This window comes from Lipophrys pholis (assembly GCF_963383615.2).
Source record: "Lipophrys pholis genome assembly, chromosome: 15".
Classification (NCBI taxonomy): domain Eukaryota; kingdom Metazoa; phylum Chordata; class Actinopteri; order Blenniiformes; family Blenniidae; genus Lipophrys; species Lipophrys pholis.
Genome location: NC_137642.1, coordinates 11874728 through 11891525, shown reverse-complemented (window position 1 = coordinate 11891525; position 16798 = coordinate 11874728). Strand labels below are relative to the sequence as shown.

The 16798-nt window shown below is 42.2% G+C and overlaps 2 protein-coding genes across 5 annotated transcripts; one reads left to right on the top strand and one right to left on the bottom strand.

Annotated features, from left to right (window-relative positions):
- Nucleotides 1-305: 305 nt before the first annotated feature.
- On the bottom strand, nucleotides 306-6904 carry LOC308120610 (uncharacterized protein). 3 transcript variants are annotated; one of them, XM_080481307.1, is made up of 3 exons: nucleotides 6053-6387; nucleotides 4060-4138; nucleotides 306-3144 (listed from the first exon to the last, which is right to left on the bottom strand). In XM_080481307.1, the coding sequence occupies exon 3, from the start codon at nucleotides 3020-3022 to the stop codon at nucleotides 1358-1360; it is 1665 nt and encodes a 554-aa protein (XP_080337433.1). In that variant the 5' UTR covers nucleotides 3023-3144; nucleotides 4060-4138; nucleotides 6053-6387; the 3' UTR covers nucleotides 306-1357. The 3 variants fall into 3 exon arrangements, with proteins under 3 accessions (XP_080337433.1, XP_080337432.1, XP_080337434.1); XM_080481306.1 differs by lacking the exons at nucleotides 4060-4138; nucleotides 6053-6387 and adding an exon at nucleotides 6742-6904; XM_080481308.1 differs by lacking the exons at nucleotides 4060-4138; nucleotides 6053-6387 and adding an exon at nucleotides 5075-5189.
- A 3244-nt stretch (nucleotides 6905-10148) lies between these two features.
- ftr14l (finTRIM family, member 14-like) lies at nucleotides 10149-14410 on the top strand. 2 transcript variants are annotated; one of them, XM_080481302.1, is made up of 8 exons: nucleotides 10149-10267; nucleotides 10399-10804; nucleotides 10903-10998; nucleotides 11111-11344; nucleotides 11473-11632; nucleotides 11755-11901; nucleotides 12467-12603; nucleotides 13133-14410. In XM_080481302.1, the coding sequence occupies exons 2-8, from the start codon at nucleotides 10406-10408 to the stop codon at nucleotides 13514-13516; spliced, it is 1557 nt and encodes a 518-aa protein (XP_080337428.1). In that variant the 5' UTR covers nucleotides 10149-10267; nucleotides 10399-10405; the 3' UTR covers nucleotides 13517-14410. The 2 variants fall into 2 exon arrangements, with proteins under 2 accessions (XP_080337428.1, XP_080337427.1); XM_080481301.1 differs by having other exon boundaries at nucleotides 10149-10306.
- The last annotated feature ends 2388 nt before the right edge of the window (nucleotides 14411-16798 follow it).

The following is a 16798-nucleotide window of genomic DNA, read 5'->3' as shown; positions in this document are numbered from 1 at the left end:
AAGAAAATATTGCTCACCAAAATGTTCTCTCATAAAAGCTGTTTCTCTCTCATTCCCTTTCATAGAACCCAAGCCATGTCTAAAAAAATACATCAGTTTGTAAAAGATATTTTACACAGAACAGTAAATTGAGCATCATCTGTCAGATACCTGAAGGATCTGGTAAAAGTGAGGTTTTCCTCATGTCATCTTTTTAGGAATAAACAACTTATGTCTTCTGTTAGAACAAATTGTGAATCAACATGTATAATAAATCCCTACATCCTCTGCACCCGGTTGATTTCGACGAAGGATTGAAGTGTGAAGTCGTCTTTTATGAATATTTGGGCGGGAAAACCACACTGTAAATAATTGGGACACAATTCATAATGTTGAATGCTACCCAGCAGATTTTTATTCTCTAGTTTGCAGTTTTTATGGCTAAATCGGATGTCATCGAAGACTCGGGGTGTCAGCCAGTATTGCTCTCTGTACAAGTCTATGCAGCAGTGCTAAACCCAATGTAGACATACAAAAAACAGCCTCATAAATATACAAGGTGGCTCATGTCTAACGGAGCCTGGTTTCAATAACAAGCTGCATGAGAATGCCTGCAACACGTTTCATCTCCAAAACTTGAAACAAATCAAATTCAGAAAAGGAAAAACAAGGTGGAGACAAAGTGGATCTTACTATCAAAAATGTCATCTTTTGGAACAGCACACTAGTCACCTATACATATATATATAAAAGAAAATCACTATTTACATTGGATTTTTGATATTTTCTTCACATGTGGTTAATGTGGGTGAAAAAGGAATAACTATTCAAACTGAGAAACAGTTCTAGTTCAATTGTGTTGGTAGCTTTGAATAAAGTTGCAGCTGAAAAGCATGTGAGCCCACCTGAAAGACCCCCTACATGACAATGCCATGATGTATCACTCCAATCGCATTGTTTTATTTACTTTGAAAGTGTTCAAAAGACATCTTGAAGCACATGAAGAGACTCCTTCACACTCCGTTATTACGCACACTTTAAACCGAGGCACAAAGACCTGGGTTCAGCTCTCAATTACAAGCTGCACCATCCTTCAGGCCGAGCGGTTTCCTTTCAAAGACGAGTGTTGTTTCTGTCCATTTTTGCTTCTCCACATCAAAACAGGCATGTGCCGACCTGACCGCCTGTCTATAGAAGCTGGCCTGATGTTTCCCATGTTGTGGCGGCATCGATGTGGGGACTATTGGTGGAAGAAAAACAGGGGCTTGGGGAGCAGGGATGTGTGCGCTTGCATGGGATCGCCTGTGTGTGTGTGTGTGTGTGTGTGTGTGTGTGTGTGTGGGGGGGGGGGGGGGGGGGGGGGGGGAGAGGTGGCTGGTTAACGTGGTGGGTTAACGTGAATCCTATGATGTCTGGAGAGGGACGACGAATGGTTAAAGCCTTTTCCACACTGGCTGCACCTGTATGGTTTCTCAACTGACAGGATGCGCTGTTTCGGGAAGGCATTGTTAGGGAATACCTTCGGCGAAGGGATGGTGGTGTATTCCTGCGGCTGTGGGGGCTGAGGCTCGGGCGTCTGTGGCGTCTGCGGCTTGTTCTCCATATGAATCCTCTGATGCCTGGTGAGCGAGGAGGCGTGAGTGAAATGCTTGCCACAGTGACCGCAGATGTAGCTCTTGCCATCTGAGTGGATTCTTTGGTGCCGTGACAGGGAGGAAGAATGATTGAAGCCTTTCTCGCAGTGGTTGCACATGTACGGCTTGTCTCCCTGCTGGTGCACTCGCTGCTTCGGGGGACTGCCGAAAGTCAAAGGTTTCCCAGGCAGAGGCGCAGAAAACACAGGATTCTGCAGGTGGGTCTTGTGGTGGCGAGAGAGGGAAGAGGAGTGATTGAAGCCCTTGTTACAATGTCTGCAGGTGTAGGGTTTTCCTCCGGCGTGGACTTGCTGGTGTTTCTTAAGATGGCGCTTACGGACAAAGCTCTTCCTGCACATGTTGCATTTGTATGGCTTCTCGCCAGAATGGATCCTCTGGTGCTCTCTCAAGGTGGTGGCGGCTGCAAAACACTTCCCGCACTGCGCACACTGGTGGGGTTTGTCTCCAAGCACGACTGCCGCGTGGGTCTTCTGGTGCTGCTTCAGGTTTGAGGTCGTGGCGAAGCCTTTGCCGCACTGGCCGCAGGTGTACGGCTTCTCTCGAGCATGGACCTCTTGGTGCTTTTTCAAATGCCTCCTGCGCACAAAGCTCTTCCTGCACTGAGTGCACTTGTAGGGCTTATCCTCTGAATGCATCTTCATGTGTTCTCTCAGAGTGATGGCGGCCGCAAAGCTCTTGCCACACTCCGAGCATCTGTGGGGTTTGTCTGGCAAATGAATCATCTGATGAGATTTAAGGCTGAAGGCATCGATGACATCTTTGCCCATGATCTCAACTCCCGGGGGGACGTAGGGCTTTTCTTTCATGTGAATCTTCATGTGCTGCTTGAGGCTCGCCTCCACGGCGAAGCTCTCTCCGCAGTGCACGCAGATGTACGGGTTGAGGTCCTTGTGGATCTCGAAGTGTTGGTGAAGATCGGCTATGCTGCCAAAGATCTCCCCGCACTCGTTGCACTGCAGGCCGTGGGCCTCATGGATGATCACGCCATTCTCAGACTCGACCGTCAACTCCCCACCGTGGTCGGACTCCACCTTCACCACATGCTCACTTTCTGTCTTGAGCAGCACCTCTCCCAGCAGAGCCTCGGTTCCCGTGGTCTTGATCTCTGCTGCTGTGAAACAGTGCATGTCACCGTGTTCCACCTTGATGTAATCGTGGTCTGTTTCTGCTACAATCGCATCCACGCAGGCCACGGCCCCGAGGTCCGTCCCCAGCCCCTGGATCTTTAAGTCTGAGCCGTGGATCTCCAGCTCTAATCCACGCTTCTCCTCAGTCATGATCTCAGTTTCTGCTCCATAGTGTAGGTCGACATGGCTGTGGGCTATGACACACTCCGACCCAAGTGTGTCAAGGCCGGGTGTGTCACATTCAGTCTCTGACTCGGCCATCAGAACACACTCCAGCCCCACGACCTCCGTTTTAATGCCGGGCGGTGACTATTAAGGTGAATCGGGTTATTTGGAGCGTTGTTTTTGTGGGCTGGCTCGCTGGTGCTCGTCAGCAAGCAAACCTGAAACAGAAAAAAAAAAAATTAACAATAACTATAATACCATTAAAGGTCCTCAATTCGGTTTTTAATTTAATCTGGACAAATATTACTTTATGAAGAAAAAAAATCGAAATAAAAGTTAATAGCGTAAAGCCTGCATTTCCTTCATTAATACATCTTCAACGCAAGAGTTCCATTCGGGTGCTTTATCAGATCTTGCTCAAAGAGATAAAATTACAAGACGAGGAGAAAAGGCTGGACTGTTTCACAAACATCACAGAGATAAAAATCTGAACGAACGAGTAAAAACTATTTCTAGATTAACACAACACTGTTGAATGCACCGAGCACGTAACTCGGGCAGTGTCTGAGCAGGACAAGGTAAATTAATTAAAAAGAAACAGTATTAAAAAAATGGTTTTCACCAAGTACGAGGAGGAGGACGGGCTGTAACACTGGTGTGAAAATGATTTATTTACTATTTTTTTTGTCCATTTGGATATAAATGTGTTGGAAATATGAACACAAATAACCTCTGGGGTGTAGAATGACTAATTGTTGAGGCAAAGAAGGGATAGAAGTAAAAAATCTTAGGCTTCAACCTCGCTCCTTTTCGGATATGCTGGGGCATTATCTATTTATTTGCTTGTTTTGGGGCTTTGCTTTTTACTCTGTTATGTTTATTTGTTTTGTGTTTTTATTTATTTTTTGTTCATTTGTGCACACATGTCCGAGATAAACTTTTCATTTCAAGAAAAACAAACGAGCAGCACATTACCTGTGTTTACAGAAATACACACATATCACTTCAGTGCGACTGTATATAGATAAATAACTAAACAGACATTTTGGTGCGCTGGTTTAGAAGAACAGAGACAATCTTAAAAAAACTCAACATGTTTTGTTAAGTTCTCATGAAACAATCACTTTACACACCTACATATGGACGTGTCCTTGAGCAAGACACCAAGAAACCTTCTGGAGGAGGACAAGCTCTGGCAGGGCTGCTGTGCTGCTGCTGTGTGTGAATAGATACTGGTAACAAACTGAATAAAGCACTCTAGAGAGGTCTATTTATGATATAAATATTGATGAAGGCGGCTTTTTAACACTAAAGCAGACCCAGACAGTGTTTCTGAATAAACATGGTAAAGGTTTCATCTTGACACGCACAATCTCTTGTTGGATTTTTAACTTAAAGAGTAACTTATTAGTAAAAATTTTCGGGGCGTATAGTTTTCGGATGAGAAAGCAGACTAAAGCCCTATTAAGTTAATAACAAGCAATGATATGAACAAATGCATGCCTTATTATTAGAATGAAAACATGCCATTTACTCCCACAGGCCAAATGTTTCTGCTAAATTATGCTTGGAAGAAAGATTGATCTTAACAAACGCGTACATGGTGACGATTCATGAATCACACTGGGAGGAAAAAACCCCGAATTCGCCACATAATTGGGAGTCATCGTTTGGTCTGAGAAGTATTTGTAGCATTACTTAGCAGGCTAAGTGTCGTACGCGCTAGCCCCGACGAGCTTCGGCACACAGGCTAGGTGTTGGTGAAATCAAAGTGGAGCTGTTCATGACCGAGCCTCCCATTCTTCTCTTAATCCCCCCCCCAAGCCTCAGCCTCGAGGGCCCGCATATGCCTCCCATTTGCGCACAACAGCTTGTTTTATTAACAGCGACGGCACAACAACAAAAAGGTGGACATTTAATAAGCCATGTTTTTGTTTTTAAAAACACCCCACCGCCGGCTGCTAGCGGCGGATAACGGCTACAAATAGCCTCCGTAGCCGCTAGTTAGCTGGCTACGGTCGGTGGGGGAACTGGTTAACCAGAAAACAGCATTGTTAGCCGCTAATGTGTTCGCGATTTAGCCCGCTAACTAGCTTCACGGGAAAACACCAAGGACCCAGGGATCTTCGCGAGGACTTCAAAACTCACCGAATACTTACGCGAAGACCAGTGTTGGAATGGAGTAAATTCGCGTAATTTATGAACTCGACCGACGCGGAAATTGTCCCCCTGCGCGAGCGTTAACAGGCCATCTTGTTGTGCCACACCAGCACTTCCAGCTAGCCAACACTACAGGTCGCCTAAGATGGCTGCCGCAAGCTAACGTCAGCTACAAGAGCTTCCGCCATTCCAAAATACACACTCAAAAGTGGGATAATCGAGTGAGCCAGTATATGCCCGGCCAGGTGTGTGCATGAAAGGGAGGGAACGACTGCAAATAGCAGTTAAAATGTGAAGTGACGCCAACGTATCGGGCGAAATTGTGGGCTAACGTCAAGTTAGCGAGCTAAGAGCCACACCGCAACTGAAGTCTGCCTCCGAGCGATGGGGCGGCTGAGGGGAAAGTTGAGTGAAAACTTCCCTGCCAATAAGTTTTACAACCACGTCAAACCACCAATGTATTGTAGTTTCCCAAATTCCCACATGAATATAGTTGCTTCGATGCTGGAGTTTCCATTTAACAGCCCTGATCTGCATGTGACAAGGATAGGATCCGGGTAAACAAATGTGTACGATACCAACATGTCATTTGTCCGCATTTCCACCTGGAAATCACGTGTGTCAAATTGTCATAGTCTTAAGAACGCCTTTTTTCGCTGTTACTTTAACATGACGAGTTATCGTATTGCATCTCAAGTGCATATGCAAGTAATGCTGCTGTAAAATAAATGGTCATACATCTGCATGATGATCCGGTAGCATTGAGTGCAAAGCAGCATTAATGTTTGACTGTTAAACTTTTGACAGGAAACCAGAATTTTTTTTTCACTTAATACTGTGCGAAGTTTTCCATCAGCGGCTGACTGTGAGGAACCAAGACGAGTCTAACTTCGGCACTCGGGAGTTGGCTAGCCGAAACAAAGATGGCTAACCGTGAAAGCCCGGGAAATGACGGCTTTTACTTACATAAGTACAACCCTAGGAGACTAATAAAGCGGCATTTGCCGTGTGAAATATAAAAACCGGACAAATTATCAGCTAACCGGGGGTTTTCTGTGCAATCTGGGAGGAGCAGACGGCTCTTGGCTACAGCCCCGAAGCCCTCCTCTACTGCGGCAGCAACCAAACCGCACACACCGCCTCCATGGCGGCCTTGCTGCTGCTGTTAGCAGCTACACCCAGCCGTGCAGGCTACATAGCCACGATGGACAAGCTAACAAGCGAGCTAATATGCAGCCAGCTAGAGCAGGTAAACGCCTCCCCGTCCACAGTCTGGCTGTTCCAACAGCGGAGCGGAAGCTTTTGCTGAAAACAGCCCATCCGACCATGTTGAACCAGCCTCTGCAGGCAGGGACAAAGATTCACCAAAAAACACGCCAAATCAACAACACGTCTTCCAAAACAGTGGGTTATCAGTCCCCAGCAGCGCCGCTGTGATCATCCGCTCCTCCGGCGGGACATAATGTTACAAGCAGAGCGAGTCAGGCCTGTATTTTTCCATCACAAAGTTCGGGAGACGCCACATACACAATCCGCACGCATACCACATATTACAATATGTGCCATTATCCCGGGCTTGAGCCTCAGTGTGGACAAGAGCCACGGAGGAGTGTGGATTTAGAGATGGAACATCACTAGTAAATGCACACACCCACCTTATTATCCTTTTAATGTGTGGAAGCTGAAGAGACGAGAGAAAAGAGGGAGAACTCCGGGAGGATGAGGGCTTTTGCAAAGCTGTAGTGAGCCTCGGCAAACTGCTCCAGAGCGAGTGGTGTGTGTGACTGAGTGTGTGTGTTTCTCTCTCTGGCTCTGTGTGCGCGTGCGCGTGCGCGTGCGTGCGTGTGTGTGCAGCTCGCGCCACAGCTCATCTGGCGCCAACGTCCGACCACCGACGCAAACACTGACGTTCCAACGCAGGTCTGAAAGCACGGGCGCCCCCTGCAGACTGGGAGGGTAGAGCACCCACACTCCGTTTACTGTACTGTTTCTGCACGGAATATAGATAAGAATGATTCGATCTCCACCCAAAACAAGAAATGCTGGAGAAGCAGGAAGAGAAAAGCTTTTTTGCCATCCATCCATCCATCCGCTATAGCGTTTTAGAAGATTATGAAGCTGTGCAGCAACACTTGTGGGGACCATTTAACCTCAACAACCCCATTAACCCTATCATAGTACACACCTTCAACCCTGCCAATGGTGACAACTGTTGATTTAAGTGTTGATAGTGCATGCTCTCACATTAAAGTTTGTGCATGGATACATGTTGCTGAACAATTTTTTTCTTTTTTGGATTCAGCTTTCTCATCACACATTACTACCATCATTTGAGAGCAGTGAATCAGGATCTTTGGACCTAATTTCCCATTCTTTTTTTATTTCTATTACCAATGTTGAATTGGGCTGGGAGCAGGTTATGCTGATCGAAAAAACTCATAACACAAATGCATTCTTCCTTCATCATCAATATTCAATCTATCTATCAATATTTCACAAAACTTGTTGAAAATTTTCCACTTTATATATTGATAAAAGTCTTTAATTTACATGGATTTATACATTTGTATAATTTGAAGGCATTCAGAACTGCAGTTACCTATAGACCTATTTTCATGTTTTGTATTGATTGTATAGAGCTATATTGAACCATATAGTTCTTCTTTTAAGGTCCCTGCATGCCCTTTGAAGATCTCGAAAGATGATTTGTCCCAGGCCAATTCAGCAGTAAATTTGTTTTCATGTTTAGATACATTTCCACTGCATCATAAAGTCTCAACAAAGTTCCAGCAAATTCACCTTTTATGGTAAAAATTTTGAGAAATCTTTTCTTTTTCTTTTTTTCTTTTTTCCAAAACACAACCCCAGAACCTTATTTTAGTCATGTTTGCGTATTTTGGTAAGTCAGACTTCGCACACGTCCTGAGTGTATTGACCTCATTGCTCTCAGGGCTTGTTTACTTTTACCAGTAGTGCTCTGAATGCTCAATGGCTGTGTTCAGTAAAGAGATTGAAATGTTCTAATTGCTTGGTGTCTGGTGGAGCAAACTGTTTTTTTCTGCAGTTCAGCTTTAGACCCTGTTCCGCAAACCAGTGGATGGATAATATAACATTCCCTTGAGCCAGGAAACACGAAAAGCCCCACTCACATGTTTTTCAGCACCCAGACTGAAATAGACTCAAACCAGCCACAACCCATGCAGATTGGTTTTGTGGTTATTTTGAGTCTCAGCTGCTCTTGTTTCGATTCACTTATCACTTTATGTAAATTTCCCATGTCTACAAGCTAATAGAATTAGTTTAAAACCAGAAGAAGAAAAAAAACCCTGTTATGAATAAATTTCTGACCAGATTATCAGGTTGTTCTGTTTTGAGGAAAAGCTCCATTCATTCTCTATTGCCGCCCACCAGGTGAGGCAATCACAAACAGGAAAACATACAAACTCTGCCGAGAATTGAGTCATGGTCTTCTTAATGTAAAAAACCCACTCTTTGAAACCAAATAGAAACTGAAAGTTTTTGAGATAAACCCACCAAACTTGAAAAACTCAATAGACGCAATCAATGAAGTTCACGATCCTCAAATTCTGTCCTCTATTTAATGTTTAAGCTCCTTTGATATATTTACCAAAGTTTTCCAGATTTTCTCTTGACTTCAATTTTATGTTAAGTAATGATTAATAATAATATAATATAGCGCTAGAATGTTGTGTGCAGTGTTTTTGTGATCACATGCATTCACTTGTGAACGCTTCTTTTCAAATAAATGTTTTTAACTTGATTGAGTTTTAACAGTAATTGTCTCATGACTTTACTACACAACCTTTCCAACATTTTTGCTGTTGATTAATACAATGCATTTCACTATGGAAGTCCTAATTTGTATTGTCGCAGCCCAAGTAGGAGCTTCTTCGTACAGTCAGAGGTCTCAGTGTGCCCTCTAATAGGCAACCACATGCTTATTATTTCTCAGGGAGGTGACAATTTTATTAGCATTTTTCATGAGTAAAGTGGTCAGTCAAACTGGAACAAATAAAGAATATTGTCTGTGACAGATTAAATGAAAATATGGTAGTTTTTGTTTGTTTTTAACCACATTGCCTTTAGCTGAGATTTACTATCCGAAAAATCTATTTTTAAAATTTCACTGATTAATTAAATGTATAAAAATGCTGAATTATTTTCATTATGCAATTGGAGCTAAGACGTGATTTCACGAGGAGACCTTTGTGAACGCAGAAGAGGAACCTTAAGAAAGTGTACCAAATGCATTTCAAGTTCAAACCAAGCAGAGCTTGATTTATAATTTTCTACCGATGTAAAAATGGAGTTAACGTCTATGCTCAGGGTAGGATATTAAAACTTGAACAATACTAATGCACAAGTCAAAAGTATTGTTTCAACATTTTACCATTCTTATATTAAGGCGAACACAATTTAAAAGAAAAACGAACACAAGTTGCCTTGGAAAGCCACCACAAGCCTCAAAAAAATAAATTTTCTAAGTCTGACTGTATTTAACATATTTCTTATTAAATGAGCTGAGCTGTTCAGCACTTTGTTTAACTTTCATACTATTGGTTGTTAATCATGGTCATTTATTAACCATATTAGCATTGGTCGTATGATGTTATATAGTAAAATAGATGATCACTTCTTGTGATGATATAAATATTTTGTGGAAATAGGCGAAAGGATATGCAGAAAGATTTTTGGCAGGTTGTTGCTCTGCCGCTCTTGTGAATACAATATTTGAGGCATTTTGTGCAGTGATAAACTCGTCCCACAAGATGATGCTGTTTTCCCATTGCGAGGTGCTGAGGAAGGTCGCTCACGAAGCCACAATAGCGCACAGTCAGAGCTTGAGGTACTAATGACACAAGTAATTATGGGTAAAGAGTTTTTAAATCTGTACTTAACAATAAAGCCTCCTTTCCTTTTTTCGCTGGTATCGTCTTCTCCTCGCCTTCTTTCTCCACCCACTCTGTTTCAGACATTAACACCCATTTCCAGACTAACAAAGGTCCAACCAGGAATACTGGTTTTACAGTGGGAGTAAAGCACATAGCAAACATTCTGACACAAACACACACACACACACACACAGTCACGCAGTTTCACTGAAGCTGTTCACTACTGGAGCTCATTCTGCCTCTTCATACCTCATCCGGCACTTTTATTGTAAAAGTCTTTCTTCAGTAGCTGATCTCAACATATTTTGTGAGAAACTGAATCGGCTGTGGATTTAAATTTTGTTTCAACATCTGCTGGATTTCTTTTTTTAATTTTTAATTTTTTTTTTACTCTATTAGTGAGAAAATGTCCCACCACGGCAGTCTGGATCTAGACAGAAGCACCGGCGCGGAGAAATCTCGTCGGTCCACTGGTAGAAACCAGCCCAGGGTCGAGGCCAAGTATGGAGAGGTCATGTGTGACTTCTGCACAACGAGGAAGCTGAAGGCTGAGAAATCCTGTCTGGTGTGCCTGGCAAACTACTGCGAGGATCACCTGCATTCGCACTACGAATACCCGGCGCTGATGAAGCACAAACTGGTCAAGGCCACGGGTCAGATGAGAGAGAAGATGTGTGCACAACACGACAAGTTGTTGGAGGCTTTTTGTCGCACTGATGAGACTTCCGTGTGTGTTTTGTGCATGATGGACGAACACAAACACCACGACATCGTCCCCGCTGGGGCTGAGAGGACCGAAAAACAAGTGAGTGCTGTTGTTCCAGAGTTGGGGTGACATGAGCACAATAACTAATGGGCCATGCTGTTAATCAATCTCCATCTTAATGTACTTCTCTTGCGTAGAAACAACTCGGGGTCACGCTGCACCGGTCTCAAAACAGGATTGATCAGAGACTTAAAAAGTGGCAGGATCTCAGGCAAGCTGTTGAAGCCGTTAAAGTAAGTCACACTCATCTGAAAACGTTAAAGGAAGACAACGGGGTTCTAAGTTTCAAACGTGGCGGCTCCTCCACTCATACTTCAGCCAACTTTTTCTTTCCTTCTCGTGTAGCACTCTGCTCAAACGGCGCTGGACGAGAACGAGCGGATCTTCACCGAGCTCCTGCTCTCCATAGAGAGAAAGTACAACGAGGTCAAGGAGATGATTCGCTCCCATGAGAGGACCACTGTGACCCGGGCCGAGCTGCTTCTGAGCCGCTTGGAGGAGGAGATCACCCTGATGAGGAAGAGACACACCGACCTGGATAAACTCTCAAACACTGACGATCACATACACTTTCTGCAGGTGAGGAGGATTTGTAACCTAAGACCTCAATCAGGAAAAAAAACCACTTGACATATATGCTATATTTAGACTACAAGCACATCTCTATTACCATACCCCTATCTTTTATTTATTTATTTTTTTTACAGAGTTGGCAGTCTCTGTCAGGCCCCTCGGGTTATGAAGATCTGAACAACGTCAATGTTGTCCCTAATTACTCCTTTGAGTCAACCAAGAGAGCTATTGCAGCACTGAAGTTACAAGTAGAGGAAGCCAGCAAGACAGAAATGGGCAAAATCTCTGGAGCAGGTACATATATTTGTCATTTTTATCAAAGTCTCCCTGCAGAAGGGTTCCTCTCACAAGGGAAATTCTTCCCAATCTGCGGTTTCTCATGCTCCCATTTGTGCTTTTAAATTCCGTCTTCTTAGTGAAGGAAGTTCACGTCACGAGAGAAACCGAGGCAAAAACCATGGCCACGACAGAATCCGCTCTGATCCAAGAGTCAGGTGTCAGACACAGTGTGGATACCACAATAATAAGAGCAGAACCAAGGACAAGAGAAGACTTCATGAAATGTAAGGAATTTTTTATTCACATTTACAAATAAATCCTGCATTTAATCTTTTATGAAACGCTGAGCTGTGTCGAAGGGGAAGGGAGGAGCTCGGGCCTGAAAACTGATAATCATGGTTCCACGTAGCATATTTAACAATGCGATGATTGCACCATGTGGTGAACTGAGTGAAACTCACACAGGAGGCGTGATGCTTGCAGAACTGGTTTGGTGAAACGTAAGAAAGCAAACCTTTTTTGGAGGCAGTGATACTTAAGCAAACACAGGTGATCTAACTACACATTTCAACAAGCTGATTCATGGACATTAAAAGGATGCGACTGACTCTAAAGTATTTCACTCTATTTTTTGATTGAAACCGTGTTTAACTGTGGTGTTACCAGGATATGAATGTAAAAAACAACGACAACAACAAAAACAAAAAAACTGCACATACAAGTGATTTATGGAAATTCATCACAAATTAAGGGATCACCTCATTTTTAATATAATGTAGATATTAGTAAAAAAAAAAAAAGAAAAGTCCCCAAATTGACTGAGAACACCTGTTTTTATTCTATTTGCAGATGCCTGCCAATTGATCCTAGATGTCAACAGTGTCCACCCCAGCCTCCACCTCTCAGAGGGCAACAGAACTGCCACAATGAAGAGTGAGCCAAAGAACTACCCCAGACACCCGGAAAGGTTTGACTTCTGGCAGCAGGTGAGAGTTTACTTTTCATTGAGCAACGTTTAACAGACAGAAAAGAGGATATGACCTGCTGGCAATCAAATAACCTGTATTAGGCTATATATAGAAAAATAGTCATGTGTGTTTTGCTTCGGAGAAGTGTGTTGTCCCGTGTGAAGATATTGTACCGCTTTTGTTGTAATTGCTATCTCACCGTTTGTTGCACAATCAGAATGTTTTCGTGGACCAGTGTCGGAGGATTCACAAGACAAAAAACCCCAAAACATTTAAAAAGAGTATAGATTTTCCCTGGGCCATCGGGAGAAACAGCTATGGATAATTATGAGTCATCTGCATAGCTATGAATGTTGAGGCTGTGTCCATGGATATTTTCTGATGGTGCCATACAGAGTTTAAAGGTATTAAAAAGGCCTTCCCCAGACCCTCCCCACCCTCTAAAAACTATGACTCGAGGCCAAAGGTTCTTACATTTCATTAGTAGAAGCTATATCATCTATCATATCACCAGCTGTGCCTTTAATTCTGCCATCTTGTCCACCAGGTCTTGTGCAGGGACAGTGTGAATGGGACCCGTTGTTACTGGGAGGTGGACCTGAAGGGCTCAGAAGTAGATGTGGCTGTTGCCTACAAGGGGATCCGTCGTAAAGGAAACGATAATGAAGGCAGCCTTGGCTGGAACAACAAATCCTGGAGTTTCTACTGGTCTGATTCAAAATACTCCTTCACACATAACAATAAAAGGGCAGACTTCCCAGGGCCAGTGCCGTCTCGCGTTGGCGTCTATCTGGACCATGCAGCAGGAATACTTGCGTTTTACGGCGTCTCTTCCGACATGCGTCTTCTCCACAAAGTGCAGACGACCTTCACTGAGCCCCTGTACCCTGCATTTGGTCTTTGGGGCTTTGGTACTACTATTAGACTGTAAGAGAGAGGCCACAGTATGAGTGATTTGCTCCATACTTGCCCAAAATCAGGAATATTTCTTTGAAATTGGGATTTCTTGTTTGTTTCAGCATTCGCTACGAGTTGTTGTACGAGTCACTGCTCTTTTGAGTAGTGGAAAAAAGTTGAAAAAAAAACCCCACAGAAAGGCGAGTTCTATATGTTAATGCGTGCTATATATACTTTTTTTTTGTTTTTTTGATATGGTATGAATAGAGCCTGTAAAATTTGGTTTCAATTTCTAAAACATGCTGGATTGTTTGTTTGGTTTCGTTTTTGGACATTTTAATCTTGAAGTTATGTAAAACATTTCTCTGTGATCATGTAAAAAACACATCTTGTTCAAAACTGTCAATAGATGACCAAGAATAATCGATATGACCAGATCATGTAAATATGAATGGAAATTATTTCAATGTATGGCTAACTGTACTCATATTTCTACGCCTGTATTAGAATTTGATTGGTGTTTTTCTTCATAAACACATTCTCGTCTTTTTCCCACTGTTGTATGTTTGATCTTTATTGTGAAGAATTATGTTTTTAACCTAAACTTTTTGAAATGTGTCTTCTGAAGAGGAGGAATGTTTTTCTGACTATTAAATTACTCACAAGAGGCATATATTGCTTTTAGGAAAATAGCAGAAGTATTTGAAAGACTCACCGTGGAACCTTTAATCTTTCAACATGTAGAAATGTAACTATTTCCTATAAGTATTACAACTCTTATTGTGTGATTGACATAATTAGATTCAAGCTAAACTTTTTTTTTTTTTTTTAATTGCTTTAAATCATCGAGACATGGTACACTTTTTCTGATACCAGCTACATAATTGTGATATTTTCTGGTTCTTCAATAAACAAAACAGATATTTTCAGGTGTGCGTCTGAAATGTTTCTATGGAGGTCACCAAAACATGATGTAGACCAAGATATGAGAGATTACAATGTGTTAATACAGACGGTTTGCACATTAGCCCACTAAATAGTCAGTGGGTAATTTCTCGTGATGGAGTGAAGTCCTATTTCCATTGACAAATTACATTGACTTGCTAAACTCTTCTGCTTTTTTTTTTTTTACATAAACTAAGTAATCATGTCTTCCATATACAGAACATGCATTTAGTTTCAACTAATAGCCCTGATTCCTGCAGGTGAGAAAGAGAAATGCAACATATCAGGATACCCAGAATCCTTTTAGCTGGTTTACTGCACTGGGGAATTATGAGCAATGCACATGCACAGTTCTCAAACTGTTACATTCAATAAGACAATAAAAATGGTCCCATGAACCCTTTGGTCACTTATTCTGCCTGAAATGCTAAAACACCCCTTGGAGACACTTGGGAAAATAACTAGGTTACAAACAAAAATGTTGTGAAGTGAATTTTGATCAAACTTTATCATACCTCTTTATATCGGCCTTTGTTTGTCTAGATTTTTCCTTTTGTGTTGATGTCTTTGATGAGACTTCTTTATTGTTTGGTTTTCTGTTCAGGACCACACCTGTGGGGAAATGTTTGTTTATTCATATATGTGTATACGTATTCATGTATGTATGCGTATACATACGCACAAATGAGTCCGCATAGATCACTACACACTGATGATGTCAGCGAGTTGTGGTTGAGCCATCCTTGGTTAAGTGTACAGAACAAGATGCACTGGGTGGTGTCGTGTTGGACCCCGGCATAATAAGCTCCAAGCTTTTTATGAGTGTCCATTTTTTTTCACAATTTCACATAATTCATGCACAAGTCAAAATCATTGGTTGTGTGTGTGAAATTGAGGAACGTAAATGAATGAAATGAAAAATGAAATGAAATGGTTTCTCAAAAGCTTGTAATCTTTAGTCAGGACAAAAGAAAAACAAATCAAGCTGTACCTTGATCGAAATACAGCACAAGAGCAATGAATAGGATCATCCATCTGTCTACTACACCATCTTTATCTAATTTATGTCCGCAGGGGCTGAAGCCTATCCCAGTTAACATTAAGGCAAGGGTACACCCAGGACAGGTTGTCAATCCATCACTGGGAATTCAGAGAGACAATTACTCTGTCGGACTTGAGAGTCACCAAATTATGTGACACTCATTCCTTTGGATTGTAGGAGGAGGAGTATATCCGAAAGAAAGCCCCACCACAACACAGAGTAAGATTTAACATCAATACAATCATTTCACCTGGATTAACTTAAACGTGCAGAACAGGAATCAGACATTGTGACGGAGTTGCTCCAATGTCACTCATGTGGGTATTTACATAGACTCATCAAAAAGAAAAAGGTCCTGAAAGAAGGAAATAGATCAGATGTGCCAAACACACAGCCAGAGAGGGTCAGACAGAGGGTTTATCACAGCCTGTAGGTTTCTCATTTATTTAGAGGGTGTGGTAATATTTTAGTGAGAAGAGCAGACACAAACCGCCAACTTATTTATCGCAAGCAATGTAGTATTAGCATACTGTGCAGTGAATTGATAAAAAACATGCATGCCGAAGTCTGCAGAAAGGGGGTCTTGAGAGATGTGTGTTGCTGAAATGAATTAAAATTTTTTCCCTGCAGATTTGTACCAAAAAATGGGACAAAGTAAATATACAGTTGAAGAAAAACTGAAAAAGAAAATCCGCACCCCACGTCAAAGACACGGTGTTTGACATTTCACTGTGTTTTGCATCAGAACGTATTGATAAAATGATATTTTTCTTTTTAAACTTGACATTTTTCAATTGATTTTAAGATCCAGAATGAGCGTTTTATAGTGTTTCCTCACCTAAACAAAGGGAGACATCTGGAGCTGTGGTTATTTAAAGATTATTCGGCTGTCAATTTACTGGTCCTGCCCACTCAAGCTCAAATGATGCTGTGTGCGGCTCCTGAAGTTAAATTAATTTGACACCCTGACAGTGAAGGATGGATGCAGGAAGACAATCATAGGTTAGAGCTCCAGGGGGCAGCAGAAACAGCTTCAACTTGCACGGCATTAGTTTACTTCTCAGACAAACAATCCCTTACGCACTATCATATTGTCTGTTCTGTTATCTATACACTAATGGTGTGCTCTGATCCAATCTGAAGTTTCCTTAATATAAAAGTGAATTAAACTCCATCTGATGAAATAATAAGCCTGAAATGATCGAGGCATATTTTACGTTTGCAATATACACATTCACCCCTTGTACGCCAAACAAATTATTCATACTGGTCACTTTCAGAAAACTGCTATGTCTAAACATTTTCTTGAAATACTTTTCGCCTCACAGC

Coding starts and splice junctions, on each gene's coding strand:
- LOC308120610 (XM_080481306.1), bottom strand. CDS start 3,022: ATGGCCGAGTCAGAGACTGAATGTGACACACCCGGCCTTGACACACTT.
- ftr14l (XM_080481302.1), top strand. CDS start 10,406: ATGTCCCACCACGGCAGTCTGGATCTAGACAGAAGCACCGGCGCGGAG. Junction 10,999..11,110: donor AAGCTGTTGAAGCCGTTAAA/GTAAGTCACACT, acceptor CTTCTCGTGTAG/CACTCTGCTCAAACGGCGCT. Junction 11,902..12,466: donor AAGAGAAGACTTCATGAAAT/GTAAGGAATTTT, acceptor TTCTATTTGCAG/ATGCCTGCCAATTGATCCTA.